The 16,710-nt window shown below is 37.9% G+C and overlaps 1 protein-coding gene across 1 annotated transcript in view; it reads left to right on the top strand.

Annotated features, from left to right (window-relative positions):
* Positions 1-10,220, top strand: part of usp14.L (ubiquitin specific peptidase 14 L homeolog) — a 28,754-nt gene extending 18,534 nt beyond the window's left edge. The window contains exons 6-16 of the mRNA XM_018267928.2: positions 569-627; positions 1,803-1,933; positions 2,141-2,221; positions 2,914-2,993; positions 3,871-3,985; positions 4,234-4,299; positions 4,647-4,739; positions 6,057-6,185; positions 6,526-6,580; positions 9,420-9,527; positions 10,011-10,220. Of these exons, the coding sequence (XP_018123417.1) occupies positions 569-627; positions 1,803-1,933; positions 2,141-2,221; positions 2,914-2,993; positions 3,871-3,985; positions 4,234-4,299; positions 4,647-4,739; positions 6,057-6,185; positions 6,526-6,580; positions 9,420-9,527; positions 10,011-10,162 (1,069 nt within the window). The 3' untranslated portion in view covers positions 10,163-10,220. The remainder of the gene's footprint in view (positions 1-568; positions 628-1,802; positions 1,934-2,140; positions 2,222-2,913; positions 2,994-3,870; positions 3,986-4,233; positions 4,300-4,646; positions 4,740-6,056; positions 6,186-6,525; positions 6,581-9,419; positions 9,528-10,010) is intronic.
* The last annotated feature ends 6,490 nt before the right edge of the window (positions 10,221-16,710 follow it).

Raw genomic sequence — 16,710 nt, 5'->3', positions numbered from 1 at the left:
GGTAAATAATCTCCTGCTCTACTTATCAGACTGTGGCACAGGACCAGCCTCTTGGTAGGGTTATATGAAATTTGTTAAGTTACCAAACAATATCACACTTAAAAGGGTAGTTTACATTTAAGATAATTTTAGTATGTTATAGAATGCCTTATTCATTTCATTTGGTCTTCATTTTTTTTAAGCAGTTTTTAAATTATTTGTTTTCTGCCTCTTTCCAACTGACAGAAGGTGTGGGTCACTAAGCAACTATTGGTCTATGAGGCTACAATTTTATTATTTTTTTTTATTACCTGTCTTTCCCTTGAGGCCCTCTGTTATTCACCCTCCAGTCTCCAATTCAAACCACTGCCTGACTGTTAGGGTAAATTGCACCGCACTGGAGAGCTAATATATTATTTAAAAATGCAACGAAAGAAAAATCGTGAAAACCAAATGAAGATAGTCGTAGAATATAAATGTCTACATCATACTTAAAGTTAAAGGTGAACCACCCCTTTAAGAGAATTAAACTTGTGTGCTTCTTTTTGTATTTTTATTTTTTCATGTAGTTTATAAAATTTGTTTTTAGGTATGCGGGTGCCTTGAGAGCTTCAGGCGAAATGGCCTCTGCCCAGTATATTACTGCAGGTTTGTCATATATTCTTGCTTCTATTTAGCAGTAAATGCATTTTATATAGTATAGGTGCCTTGATTTGGCTAAAACATGGCATGGAACATCTCATTTAAGAAGAAATGCTGTTTATATTGGACTTTATGGAAAATTATTTTGCCCTACTGGAGAGAAGGATAATAAAGCCAGTACTTTTTTGTTTCTTTGTGCAGGAAGAAGGGAATATTTTCTACTGCTTAAACCAGCACCTAATTGTTTTTGTTTGTTTTAGCATTGGAGATAAATTATTAGTTAGTGGGTAACCAGATAAGAGCTCCCCAGTAAGGATTGTGACACACGGGCAGATTCACCTCTTCTTCTGGGCGACAATCTCCCCGAACTGCCTTTGCATGTCTTCCCGTCCGCTATAACGAAAAGTTGCCTGCGTTAAAGCAAACGCGACTTCGGAAAACAAAGTGCCGCGTGTGCTTTAGCGCAGACGACTTTTCATTATAGCGGACGGGAAGACACGCAAAGGCAGTTCGGGGAGATTGTCGCCCAGAAGAGGCGATTAGTCGCCAGGCGACTAAAGGTGGCCATAAACGGAGAGATCCCTCGTTTGGCAATGTCGCCAAATGAGCAGACCTCTCCCCAATATGCCCACCTTGAGGTGGGCAATATCGGCTGATCCGATCGTGGGCCCTAGGGCCCAACGATCGGATCCTAACGATGGCTAATGGGCAGTTGGATCGCGGGACCGCATCAACGAACAGATGCGGCCGCGATCCAACGGGATTTTTAGTCCCGTCCGATCGACATCTGTCGGACTTTCGGCCAGATATCTATAGGGGAAGCCCATCTGAGGGCCCCATACACGGGCCAATGAGCTGCCGACTTGGTCTGTCGGCAGCTTTTATCGGCCCGTGTATGGCCACCTTTAATCTCCCCGAATCTGCCAGTATGTCACAAGCCTTAAACTACTGCTCTCTATTCACTTGTATGAGATCTTTACAGGCATATTTACCAAAAGGTTCAACATTAAAAACTATGCAAAATAATTACAAGTGCATAGAGATCAGTTTAGTAACTCTCTGCTGACTCCTGGGGAGCTCTAATTCACCTTTTCATAAATATGCCCCCTTATCTTGTGGTGGATTTCAGACTCTTGATATTTGTGTGTGAGTGTTATTTGTGTTGTGTTCTTACATTCCAGCTCTTAGAGATTTGTTTGACTCTATGGACAAAACCTCTTCCAGTATCCCACCAATCATCCTTCTCCAGTTTCTACACATGGCTTTCCCACAGTTTGCAGAGAAAGGGGACCAGGGGCAGTATCTTCAACAGGTAAATGGTCTGCTATTTAAGTAATAAAGTATTTGTGAGCGCAACTTGTGCTGATGCCTGGTGGGACTGGCTTTGGCTTTTTCAATGCCTGAAGGAATATGCTGTAATGAAAGCTTTTAAGATGGGTTGTTATAGTTATATAGACACTTAGAATTTCTTCTCCTTTACCTGGTTTGATTATTTATCTGTTAAATTCTTCTTCCGCAGGATGCTAATGAATGCTGGGTGCAAGTAATGAGAGTGCTGCAGCAGAAGTTAGAAGCAATAGAAGGAGATACTGATATGGAGGTAATTATGTTGCTGAAGGCAGATATTACTAACTAAAGTCCTGTACAGAAAGAATGCTTACCTTTGTATGTGGGGGACCAGCTGTACACACATTGTAACTCCACTCTTTCTGGGTAGTGTGTACCAGCAATTGCTGCATATGGTTGTGTACTGTATGTGGGGTTTTTTTGGTCAGACAAAAGAACAAACTTAAAGGAGGAAATTCACATTTAAATAACATTTGAGTTCTTATTTTTTTTTTTTAAATGTCTAATCTGCCTTTTTCTGGCTTGCAGATTAATTTAATTTACAGGAAACAAAAATCACAACTGGCTGCAATTTTATCACTGTTCTTGTTGCTTTTTATATTCTGGCCCTATAGTATACATAGTCCATTCTAATATGATGCTGCTTGGTTGCTAGGGTAAAACTCCAAGTCTGATCGCTGTGCCTCAAAGAATGTAAATGATTAAAAACAATATCTGTTGCAAATTGTCAGAGAATACCTCTGTCTACATCTACAGTCCTCAACCAGTGGCTCACAAGCTTCCTGCAGTCTACATCGGGCTAACAAATAGCCAGTTCTAGCCTTTATTTAACAACCCCCCCCCCCTTGCTAATATTTGTTGTCTGCGAATGGCTCAGAATTCAGTGACTTTGGTGTTTTCTGACTGGATGCTAACATTGTTTAATCTTATTTTTGGCACATATAGACCGATTCAGGAGCAGCTGCAACGGCCTCGAAGAAAAATAGCTTCATTGATCAGTTTTTTGGCATTGAGTTTGAGTCGACGTATCCTTTATGCTGTTCTACAGTCAAGATTCTTTTATTCAGCGTGTAAACTGTGTGTTTTGGGGTGCAACAGTGAAGCTTGCAGGGTTTTGATGTGTGTTTATGGTTGCAAATTAATCAATTAATATGGTGGGAATAGGGAAGAGAGATTTTTTTATGAGAAACTTCTTGGAAAATGATGATGGGGCACTTCAGGGTAGTGGATGCATGCAGAAAATTCCAGTTCTGAAAGTGTATCTTCGGTGTATACTTCCTCTCAGGAACCTATACGGCCCTTTGATTTCTTTTTATTTTGGCTATATTACTGCTAAATACAAATATTTGTCTTGTTGCTATCATATTTGTTATTAACACAATGAGTGACTTCACTATAATAATAACTTCCCTATAACAATGTCAATATAGTGCTTTCCTAAATTTGTCTGTCGCATCACATGTAGGACAGCTGTGAATTACAAGGATTGGTAAAAGCCATTCTTTACTAGCGGCTGAAATTCACTAGTGTTTTGTTTTTTTAGGTAGAATCAAACACCCCAGGATCTTCACACCACAAAAGTTTTAACATAAAGGGAGGGTGCAAAACAGATTAGTTACTTGGCTTTGGGTAATAGGGTAGAAAATATAGTTTGGCAAATTTATTATGAAATCAAGTGAATAAAAATACACTTTGAACTTTGTTTGAATTTTTTTCTACTCTCTAAACGATCTAGTGACAGGCTGAATTGAACTTAGTCCTGCCTGCTTGGTGTACCTTGATACCATCAAATCTTAAATGTAATGTTTTATGTAAGATTGATAGTTTACGTCTTGATCTACTATACATAAATCTAACAAGTCACTACTTCCTTGCATTGAATTTCCTTAATGGTACAAACAGCATGAAATGTACTGAATCTGAAGAGGAGGAAGTTACTAAAAGTAAAGAGACACAGTTGCAGCTGAGCTGTTTTATTAACCAGGAAGTGAAGTATCTCTTCACTGGCCTTAAATTGGTGAGTATCATTTGTTCATTGTTCTATGGCAGCTGTGTTGTTCCTGCTATTTTAAAGGACTCCCTCATATTCATGAAAATTAAAATAAAAGTGTGTGTAACCAAGGGCTAAAGGAGTTTAAGGAGTATGTTATTGATCCGTTTTATTTATCTATGGCCCATAAACATAAAGTTGTAATTGAAATGCAGTTGCTGACTGTGATTCAGCTGGATCTGTGCTTTTTTTTTTTTTTTTTTAATAACTTTCAGCGCCTTCAAGAAGAAATCACCAAATTTTCTCCATCATTGCAAAGAAATGCTCTGTATATTAAAACTGTAAGTATCTTTACATTCCTAATATCTTGAAAATGTTTGATTTTATTTAGTGAGGGTTTACTGGTTTCATAAATGCAACTGAACCATTTTCAAAAGAATTTCCATTTTGTACCTGCCCCAAATCAGATTTTTTTTTTTTTTTTTGCTGCTTGGTATTGACAGCTGCCTTCACTTTCTGGGCACCAAGGAAGTCCCTTTTTAGTTCTCTTCTCTGACTTCTTCCTTCAACGAAACAATTAGTGCATACATTGTAGCTAAATCTGATTGTAAATAATTCTGCATATCTGCAGCTAATATGTTTAGCAGGTTAAACCATAGAATTATCTAACCGTGTTTAAATCCTTTAGTCCAGGATCAGTCGTTTACCTGCCTACCTGACTATCCAGATGGTCCGATTCTTTTACAAAGAGAAGGAATCTGTGAATGCCAAAGTTCTTAAGGTTTGACTTATTTACTTATCACTGTTATTATCTGAATAGTTCCTTTAGTTTGCAATCCACACATTTTGTATTTCTGCTGACCTACTTTGGACCCCTTTTCAACATTATCCAGCAGCCTTAGGAAGATTACTTATCCTATGTACACTCTGTGCACTTCCTATTTGTATTGAGCTCTATGAATGAGAGCTGCCATAACAAAATATTAAAGAGCATGCAAGCAGATGAGCATCTATAATAATTCAAGCAAAACAGAGAAATATGTAAATTAAAGCACATGGCTTAAAACAATCCCGTGACCTGTACAAAACTGGATCTTATGGTAGAAACTGTATTTATTTAATTTGTATTCTAAATGGTCAGCTATAAAGTATATATGTATTCACATTAAGTAACAATATATATATTCTCTGGAGCAGGCAATCCTTATTAATAATGCACTCATGCCAAAAGAGGCCTATGGCTTTGCTTTTGTGTTCATAGTTATATGTGCCTTTTTTTAGTTTTTCTACTTTGAGTTCTACATTGAGTATCTGCATTGCATAGAACACACGCTTGCTCACACTTGCGCATTTTGAATGTGCAGCTTTAGCTCTCTTAATGGCAGCAAATCTCTTCTGAGGAAACTGAAAGCTGTAGCTCAACAACATCTAAAGGGGTTCATGTTGCCTGTTTGGTGGTTAAAGTGGACCTGTCACCCAGACACAAAAATCTGTATAATAAAAGTCCTTTTCAAATTAAACATGAAATCCAATTTCTATTTTTTATTTAAGCATTCATAGCTGTTGTAAGCTCATTTAAAAATCTCAGCTGTCAATCAAATATTGTCTGCCCCTCCTCTATGCCCGTGCCATAGAGGCGGGGCAGACAAATACTTTCACTTTCAATTCAGCGCTTCTTAGATGTCACTGCTCTCCCCACATTCCCCCAGTTCTCTTTACCATATAACTGTGTGGTCAGGGCATGGGGATGGACATCGGGTCCCCCATTCTGGTGCACAAACAAGATTCTGAGATGATGCAAGGCTTTTCTTAATAACAGTGTCCACAAAATGGCTGCTGCCTGCTGCTATAATTTTGAAATCCCAGACTGAAGGAAACAAGATTCAAATAATTTATATAGTGTAGTTAAAGTTCATTTTCCTTGACTAATCTGATAAAATAGGTTTTTTAATAATTTTTTGGGGTGACGGGTCCCCTTTAAGTAAGCAAACTTCAGTTTGACATCACTCTCAATGCTGCATTCATTTCATTGTACAAAATGGAGTTTTACAGTGTCACATAGAATCATCTAAGCCAAATGTCTAATTACCTACCCCAGGATGTGAAATTTCCCCTCATGTTGGACATATATGAATTATGTACACCGGAGCTTCAAGAAAAGATGGTTCCATATCGTTCAAAGTTCAAGCAATTAGAAGACAAGAAAGTTTCAGAGCACGCACCCAAAGTAAGAATCTAATAAAAAATGATAAGGATGTTTCTGTATTATGTTTTCTCATTTTTATCTATTATGTTATATCACCTGCAACTTTACTGACAGAAAATAAATATGTTCTATTATAATAGTGCTGCCGTTTTATGGCGATATGACTTTTTAAATGGCCTTAGTTGTGTAAACACAATTGCTTCTCGCAGACTTAGTAGACCATGCCCAAATAGAATACAGTTACAGCACCAAATCAAGTTTTTTCATGTTCTGTTTACCGACCAAATATGTTGCAAGTGTTCCTGTTTATAAACCAATCTCGGCAAGCTTTTAGCCACTGTTTTAATTTGTTTTATTGTAGGCAAACCAAATGGCCCAGAGAGAAGTTCAGTATGAACCATTTGCATTCCCAGGTGGTAAGTTAAACATGTTTTCCCCTGGCTGCATAAACTTTTCAGGGGAAAAGAATAAAACAATTGTAGTTTTAGAGTAATATATGTTTTATTAGCAAAAGTGCAGTAAAAAATAAATAAATACAGATTTTATATATTTTGATTTATGTCCAGTTTGTGTTTGAAGAAGAACTCTTTATCTTTTCAAACATTTGCATATACGTATACCATTTGTATCTCGAAACTGTGGGGACATTTATAATGTGAGTGGGAAAATAACTCCACAATCAGTCTGCTTTGATGCTGTCACAATGTCATTTTAAAGTGGACCCGTCACCCAGACAAAAAAAAGCTGTATAATAAAAGTCCTTTTCAAATTAAACATGAAATCCAAATTCTTTTTTTTTTATATTTTTTTAAAAGGATTCATAGCTGTTGTAAGCCCATTTAAAAATCTCAGCTGTCAATCAAATATTGTCTGCCCCTCCTTTATGCCTTAGGCAGGACAAGCAATTACTTTCACTTTCCATTCAGCACTTCCTAGATGCCACTGCTCTCCCCAAATTCCCCCAGTTCTCTTCACCATTTAATTGTGTAACAGTGTATAGGGATGGACATCGGGTCTCCCATTCTGGTGCACAAACAAGATTCTGAGATGATGCAAGGCTTGCCTTAATAACAGTTCCCACAAAATGGCTCCTGTCTGCTTGCTATAATTATGAGTTGCCAGACTGATGGAAACAAGATTCAAATCATTTATACAGTGTAAATAAAGTTCATTTTGCTTGACTAATATGATAAAATAGGATTTGGAATATTTTTTGGGGTGACTGGTCCCCTTTAAAGGCATGTTGTAATTTTTGCTCTATTTGCACTCTCTCCATCAGTTTTATTTCTACTTCTCCTTGATCTGGTATAGAACCAATTCTAAATGTTCATGATAGAAATCTGTATTTGTAATAGCAAGTGGGTAAGAGCAAGTGGGTAACTTCCAGGCACAGTGTGCTGTAAATCTGCAGGGTGTATTCTTCATTAAACTGCTTTTTTTTTTAATGTGTAACCATTTTCTACACATTTATGTGATATATTTTCAGACCTACAATGTTCAGGGATACAATTTGTCTTTTAAGGCAAAGCAAACCATGTTTAAATTGACATGCTTTTTATTGTAGCATTGTGCTTTACATTACAGAAACACCCTTTAGCCTGTAATCCCCAGGTCAAAAACATTTCAGATAATAAATTGCCTGCTTGTATCATTTAGCATATTGCTTCATTTCAGAGATTTTGAAGTACGGTGGCTTTTCTTTGTTCCATGCATAATGCCACTTAATCTTGGAATGTGCTATTCAAGGAACAGTCACACCATAAAATAGAAAATCTAGTAACTGCTACTAGGCACTGGTATAAATTGTGTATTTTTATACAGGTATGGGATCTGTTATCAGGAAACCCGTTATCCAGAAAGCTCCAAACTACAAAATGGCTGTCTCCTATTGACTCCATTTTATCCAAATAATCCAAATTTTTAAAAATGATTTCCTTTTTCTCTGTAATAATAAAACAGTACCTTGTACTTGATCCAAACTAAGATATAATTAATCCCCATTGGAGGCAAAACCAGCCTATTGGGTTAATTTCATGTTTACATGATTTTCTAGTATAATTAATATATAAAGATCCAAATAACAGAAAGATCCATTGTCTGGCAAATCCCAGGTTCCAAGCATTCTGGATAACAGGTCCCATACCTGTAGTTTATATAAATAAGCTGCTGTGGAGCCTTGGTTACATTTACTCAAGCTGAATAGGGATAAATAGCACAGCTTACATGGCAGATAATAGGTGAACTATAGAATACTGTAGGTTTTGTTCTGACACAGAGAGGTAAACTGGGTTTAGCTGGTGCTACTGTGTATAGTATGTACAGTTCCATATATTGATGCCACAATTTAACCCCCTTGTTAATTAATTATAATGTAGCAAACTCGCACATTTCAGTTTTTTTTTTTTAAAGTACCGTTATCCAGAAACCGTTGTCCAGAAAGCTACGAATTACGGAAAGGCTGTCTCCCCTAGACTCCATTCTATCCAAATAATCCAAATTTTAAAAATTGATTTCCTTTTCTTTGTTATAATTAAAGAGTACCTTGTACTCCAAACGAATCCAAACGACGATATAATTAATCCTTATTGAAAGCAAAACCAGCCTATTTGGTTTATTTAATTTTTACATGATTTTCTAGTAGACTTTAAGGTACAAAGATCCAAATTACGGCGAGATCAGTTTTCTGGAAAACCCCAGGTCCCGAGCATTCTGGATAACAGGTCCCATACCTGTACTGTAATTAACATCTGATGAACTGTTGCCCTGTTTTGGTAAAACTGGTGTGTTTGCTTCAGAAAGACGACTATAGTTTATATAAACAAACTGCTGTGTAGTCACGGGTGCAGCCATTCAAGACTAAAAAATTTTTAAAAAATTTTTTTACAGTTAACATAGCAGATAATGGGTAGCTCTGTAGGATACAATGGGATTCTACAGAACTTTCTCCCTTTTTTCAGCTTGAATGGCTGCCCCCATGGCTACAAAGCAGCTGGTTTATATAAACTCTAGTAGTGTTTCTGAAGTAATTACATCTTATGTTAATTACTTTAAAAGAAAACCAAAAAAAATGAAAGTTTTAATCTATATTGGGACAGCCACCCAAAAACAATGAATGCAGGGTACTCCCAAAGAACATGGAAAAAGGAAACCTATCAGAATGAATTTATCTCTGATGGACATTTGAGGGATTTGCTCCAGAGCATCAGTCCACATTTCATCATCTGTGTCGCTCTGTTTTTACTTCCTCTATTCCAGACATTGGCTCAATTAATTCCGGATACTATGAGCTGCAGGCAGTTCTAACTCATCAAGGAAGATCAAGTTCTTCAGGACACTACTTATCCTGGGTAAAGAGAAAAAACGGTAAGTCTTAGGGTTGCATTTCTGAATTTTTAAAGGAGTGGTTTATCTTTAATCTAACTTTTAGTATGTTCTAGAATGACCAATTCTAAGCAATTGTTCAATTGGTCTTTATTTAGTTTTCTAATGGTTTGCCTTTTACTTCTGATTCTTTCCAGCTTTCAAATGGGGTTCACTCCATCTAAAAGTAAATGTTCTGTGATCAGATTACAGCAGAGAAGGGAGGTGGGGGGAGAGGAGCAAACTGAGCATGCTCACGCATGGGGCAAGGAGGTTTCTGATAAGGCTTACTTAGTTTAACCTTTCCTTGACCTTCCTTCTCCTAATTCAAGAGTTTTTCATTTTCTGAGGACTAAAAAAATCCAGATTTACCTCTAGTTCTTCCTTCACTGAGTGCCTATATGGATGTAGTGACTAACTCTCTCTGCCTTTCAGGTTGTGGCTCATGCTTTTGCTTCTGCTTTTTTTTTTTTTTTTTTTTTTTAGATGAATGGATTAAATTTGACGACGACAAAGTAAGCATTGTGTCTCCTGAAGATATTCTGAGATTATCTGGGGGAGGAGATTGGCATATAGCTTACGTCCTCCTTTACGGACCCCGACGAATCGAAGCTAACGATGAAGAGACAGATCAATGATGACATTTGCCATTTTAATAATTTTTCTAGGTGTGAAATAAATGTTCCCAGATTATAATTTTTTAGCCCAGAACTGTTTTCTTTTCTACATTTATGTTTTAGGGAATAGATTTAAATGGCTTGGCCCAATTTACCAGTTTAGAGATCACATGTCCAATATCCACATCCTTTTTGTGTGATCTATATCTTGCAAAGTCTTAATATCAATCAGATTTTAATGATAGATCAGTAATCTAACAAGGCCTGGTGGTGCTAAAACTTTTTTTTTTATCCTGTTAATGTTTTGAAAAGGGACAAAAAAAAAACCTGAAAATATTTATTGCACACCTACATCATTCATTGTTACTATTGCATGGTTTATACCATCGTTCTTGCCATCCTTTGCCTTATGTGGCTCCTGTGCCGGGAGGGAGGGCTAAATGTTGCCTCATTGTAACAGTGCTGCTGCCCATAACTCAAGACATGGCCTCCATCACGTATGTGCCCAGCGGAACCTAAGAGTTCAGTCCGTGACTTTGCTGGCCATCATGGGGCTTTAAAATAAACTTGTGATCAGTCTTGTGCTCTGGTTAAATCATGGTTATTGTGTGGTTATTACACAGAAATGCCAAAAAGTGTAGCCGAAGCCCATCTAGCGAATGGGGTCGATTTCTGCTGTGCAGCTTTTGTATATTATATTTATATACACACACATGCGTTTCTATGTTCGCTATATAATCATTCAGAAAATACCATTCATTCCAGTCTTTTCTTTGTACCAGGCATATGGGTATTACCCTGAGAACTGACTCGCTGCAGGGTACCAGTTATTGCCCAGATTTCTGCGGTTTTAGTGGATACGAGTGCCATGAGCCCAACAAGGGGATATATTAGAAGTTGTTTGCTGTGTTTCTATTGGTGCGCTTGGCCTTTATGTTTTAGTACAATGGTGGCCGACCCGAGCCTCACAGGTCGATCACCAGTTTCCAAGGAATTTTTATGGTGTCCGTCTTTTCTAAGCAAAGGAGAGTCTTATTTCATTTAATGTAGGGTTTGATACTGTAACTGTTTTTATTTACTCTGCTGATGTTACATCTTGCTCCATTTTTTTCTCTCAATTTACTTCCTGTCCATGTAAATAACTGTATCTCCAATGCACCTTACTTTAAAGGGATACTGCCATGGGAAAAATGTTTTTGTTTTTCAAAACACATTAGTTAATAGAGCTGGTCCAGCAAAATTCTGCACTGAAATCCATTTCTCAAAAAAGCAAACAGATTTTTTAATATTTAATTTTGAAATGTGAAATGGGGCTAGACTCCAGTCACTCTTTACTGCTGTACTGCAAGTTGGAGTGATATCACCCCCCTCCATCGGCAGTCTAACAACAGAACAATGGGAAGGTAACCAGATAGCAGCTCCCTAACACAAGATAGCAGCTGCCTGGCAGATCTAAGAGCAGCACTCAATAGTAAAATCCAGGTCCCACTGTGACGCATTCAGTTACATTGAGTAGGAGAAACAACAGCCTGTCAGAAAGCATTTCCATCCTAAAGTGCTGGCTCTTTCTGAAAGCACATGACCAGGCAAAATGACCTGAGATGGCAGCCTACACACCTTACAACTAAAAAAAAATACACTTGCTGGTTCAGGAATTAAATTTTATATTGTAGAGTGAATTATTTGCAGTGTAAAAGGTGCAATTTAGAAATAAAAACCACACCATAAAAATCATGACAGAATCCCTTTAAAGAAAGGATAGACATGTTAAAATTAGGGATGCACCGAATCCAGGATTCTGCTTTTTTCAGCAGGATTTGACCAAATCCTAATTTGCATATGCAAATTAGGGGAGGGAGGGAAAGCGCGTGACTTTTTTCACAAAACAAGGAAGTAAATGCAAATTAGGATTCGGTTCGCTATTCGGTTGAATCTTTTGCGAATGATTCGGGGGTTCAGCCAAATGCAAAATAGTTGATTCGGTGCATCCCTAGTTAAAATGGTCTGATTTTAAATCATTACTATACATTTACATTTCCCCCAGAATGGTGCTTGAAAAGGGGGCACTTCATTCTTCCCCCGTGATGTGCTACTACCCAAACTTATTTACTAGCTCAGTTCCTTGCTGGCTTCTTATAAAGGGGTTGGTAATAGAAGCACGGCTCCATCAATATAGGAAAGACTAGGGGACAAAGTGTTAGTAATGTCACAGGCAGAGAAAGCACCATGGCTGCCCCCAAACAGTTCTCTGCAGAGATTATACAATAAGCCTGGTGCCCTTTGAATAAGAGGAAGTCGCACCTTCCTGTGGTTTTACATCTGCATTAATGATAAAGAAAACAAATCAAAAGAAAAATAATTGTAGCATTAGGGGATGTAAACCCCCAAAAATACAGTTTTGTCAATTGGAAATCTAAATCTAAGCAGCTTTTTCAATCTACATTGATTTCACATTTTCAGAGGAAAGCCAAATAAAATGACATTTCATTTAAACAGGAGAGAAATATCCTGTATATACGAAGGGCTGACCAAAATTAAAGTAGGGATGCACCGAATCCACTTTTTTGGATTCGGCCGAACCCCAAGTTTTGGCCAAATACTGAACTGAATCCAAACCCTAATTTGCATATGCAAATCAATGAGAGGGAGGGAAAAATAGAGCGAAAGATTTTTTTTACTTTCTTGTTTTGTGACAAAATTCAAATCATTTTAAGGATTCGGCCAGATCGAATCCTGCTGAAAATGGCCGAATACTGAATCAAATTCTGGATTCGGTGCATCCCTAGTTTAAAGGAATTGTGATTTTTATGATATCGTTTTTATTTCTAAAGTAGACTGTTGTTTCTCCTACTCAATGTAGCCGAATGTTTCGCAGAGGGACCTGGATTTTAATATTGAATGCTGTTCTTAGATCTACCAGGCAGCTGTTATCTAGTGTTAGGGAGCTGCTATTTGGTTACCTTCGGCTGCGGGGGGGGAGGGGAAGGAGGGGGTGATATCACTCCAACTTGCAGTAAAGAGTGACTAAAGTTTATCAGAGAAAAAGTCACATGACTGGAGGTAGCTGGGAAACTGACAATATGTCTAGCCTCATGTCAGATTTCAAAATTAATTTAAAAAAATTGTTTGCTCTTTTGAGAAATGGATTCAGTGCAGAATTCTGCTGGAGCAGCTCTATTAACTGATGTGTTTGGGGAAAAAAACGTTTCCCACGACCCTATAAGTAGACTGTTCCCTCCAAGGCCTTCAGTGCACCTAGCAAAGCATCTCTCTATTTCTATTTATACATGCCCATTCACTGGCAGCGTTTGCTTCCACTGAGCAGCAACAACAAAATATTAAAAGCCCTCTAAACAAGGATGCAGGCATTGGTTTCCTTAAGTGATTTATTTAAAGGGCATGTAAAGGCAAAAATATAAAATCACATTTTTACTTTCTTTTTATATCCAATATACTTTAATTTAAAAATGTGTACCGTTTTTATAAGAAACCTGACTGTATGCAGTGAAATTCTCCCTTCATTTACTGCTGTGGATAGGAATTGTCAGACGGTCCCTAACTGCTGAGCAGGGAAACAATCATACTTATGAACAGTAGGGGGAGCCCCTGCCTTCCCAGCCATGCAGAACTCAAGCAGCTTTGTTTATGACAATCCCTAAGCAGCCCAGACCACACTGAGCATGTGTCTTAGTCTTGCAAAGATGTTTAACAAAGTTACAAGATGGTGACCCCCTGTAGCCAACTTTGAAAGCATAAATTATTTGTTTGATTAGGCTTGTGGTGCAGTAAGTTCATGTTTATATTTAGTATACAAAATACAGCATTTCTAGCCTTATTCTATTTTGCGCTTTACATGCCCTTTAAGCCTGGCCATATGAACAGGGAAATGTGCTCTATTCAAAGAAAGTGTTTCTTGTCCATATAGAGTGTAACTGCTTCTCTATAATTCTCTGTATCTGATCTTCTGGATAAACACTGCCCTTTTTATTTGCTTCACTGTTCTACGCTCCCTAGTGATACAAGGGGTTGAAAAAACAAAAAGCTGTGCTGTTGGCAGAAATGTAAGTTGCCTTGGGTAGATTATACAGATTGAATGATCATGACTTGGCATATTGTTCCTTTGATTGTTGTGACCCGTGGAAGAAGCGATTTTCATAGAAACGCTTGAGATGGTAAATGTTTGCCTTGTAAGCTGTTTGCACTTCATTTTGGTTTTGAAAAAAAATAAACCTTGTTCCAGTCTGATCTATATACAGTTTGTATAGTTCTGTATAGTTTAGGCCTTTGTCTATCTGCATTACATTCTTTTTAATGTTGTTTTCCAGTGCAGGCAGTCCCTGGGTTACGGATGAGACAGGCTGTAGGTTTGTTCTTAAAGAGATACTGACACCAGAAAATAAACTTTTTTTTTATATATCGATCATAACATTATCTTTGAATGCTAATTATAATTAGCCTGATGCTTTTACATTACCTTTCTTACCCCCTATTACCCATGAGGGGGCTGCCATATTTGTGCAGCAGGAGTCCGTTAGCATTAGAAACTCTGACAAGTTGAGATGGGACAGTCAGGTTGGCAAAACAGTTTAGGAACTTCCACTAACAATTACTCTCCGCAAAAATCAATCAACATGACCTATTGGTAACTTTCAATGTACATTCATATTTTAAAAAGTAGTTTTTTAGTGTCAGTATGTCTTTAAGTTGAATTTGTATGTCCGTTAAAACATATACATTTACTTATTAAATGCACCAAGACAGGTGTTTGTCTTAACATAGTATTTATTTTTATCTTTCCTTGCGTATTTATTATCTTTTCTGTGCTCTGCAGTAGACAACACACACCAGAGGGGATTGGGGCAGGTGGTTTATTAAAGGTAAATGCTAATAAAGACCAAGCAAATCATAATATATTACTGTAATAGCCTCTGTATGTAGGTATGAGTTGTATGGAAGTATGAGGTGTATGTAATTCGAGGACCTCCTGCATTTGCCTATAAAATCTGTTAAAAATGACATGTTTTGGGAACCCCCCCCTCCAGTGTCTCAGCAGTAACGTGAATGACAGACTGCTACCTTTCATTTGTGTTTGAAATCCACCCCTGGGTGTGTGTGGTTCAATGCAATAATGACATTTGTCCTCTGCTGTAAGTAGAAATAAACCATGATCTGTGGGCAAAAGAGAACTACAAATGCCGATTCTTTGCCACTTTACTGTGCTGCAGTGTCTGAGGCTGCTAAGAATTCTATTTGTGCAACTAGGGTTATCATTAATTGACTTCAGGTTTAGATTAGGCCCTTAAATTATCGCAGAACTACTGATGCGGATGTTGTATTTCTCACGTTTAGATTGCAAGCTCTATTGAGCAGGGCTCTCTTGTATCCATTACATTTTGTATGTAATCTACATGTATAAACCCTTCTATTGTACAGCGCTGTGGAATATGTTGGTGCTTTATAAATATGTGATCAGGTTACCTGTCTATATCTGGTTCAGATCCCTGCTAGTGGTTCTTCCCTTCCAAAATGTGGCCATAGTGCTGCAGCGTTTGAATGGCAAAGCATTGCGTTGGCTGTGACTGTTCCTATAGAAGCAATGGCAGTACACTATGTACAACACTCGTAAGCTTCAATGTTAGTTTGCCAGTGATATTCAGTGGGGCCTGGATATTGATTGATTCTCGTCTGTTTTTTATGGGTTTTCTCATTGCTGTGTATATGCTAAATTTGGGATTGAAACCATTACTAGGGTTATTATTGGGATCATAGTGGCAAGATGAATAGAAGGACTGAATATAAGAAGTAATGCCACCAATGATGATGAAAATCTAGCCTGATGCTCGACCTCCTTTTTGGGTGCCAAGGACACTGCAATAACCTGTAACAACCTGCTGGACATTCTTGATATCAGGACAGAGGGTCTTTTCTATTACATGAAACAATAGGTAACATGTAAAGTAGGGTATATATAATTGAATCACAAAATGTTCAAGTTCCTTTTTGTACTGGGTTTTTTTGGTGTAGTAGTTTCTTTAGTTTTTCTGCCCAATATCACACATTTTCAGTGTCCTATAAATGTAGATTCACTAGCTGCCTCATAAAATGGTGTGTCTGCCATTTGGGTCTGTTGTTTTAAATCCTACTTTCTGCCTAAAACATGCAGTTGCTCTATTGTTTCTCCTAGCCCGAAGCTATAGCCTTTCTACTTTATGAAATCACATGATGAGAAACCTTGAACGAAGAAACTGCCACATGGACTTGATAAGCTCAACTTTTAGTTTTAGTGCTCTTACACACGGCCATTTTTGCCTGCGCTCCCCTGCGTTGTGCTTTCTTCCATTCAGCCGCAGGGGAGCGCAGGAGTAGACGCACTCAATTATTTTGAAGGGGGCTGTACTCGCCCAGACACATGTAAGCGACAAACGCAGGTGAAATGCAACTTTCTGTGTCCCAACTTGCGTTTGGCGCTTACATGCGTCTGTGTGATCCAAGAAGAAATGTTGCTGTTACCTTAAAATCAAACGCGAAACGATAGTCGGAATCCATGTGTTGCACCTCCGCCGTGTGTG

Source organism: Xenopus laevis, chromosome 6L (genome assembly GCF_017654675.1).
Source record: "Xenopus laevis strain J_2021 chromosome 6L, Xenopus_laevis_v10.1, whole genome shotgun sequence".
Taxonomy (NCBI): domain Eukaryota; kingdom Metazoa; phylum Chordata; class Amphibia; order Anura; family Pipidae; genus Xenopus; species Xenopus laevis.
The sequence above is the reverse complement of the archived record's forward strand: the minus strand, read 5'-3'. Positions and strand labels throughout refer to the sequence as shown.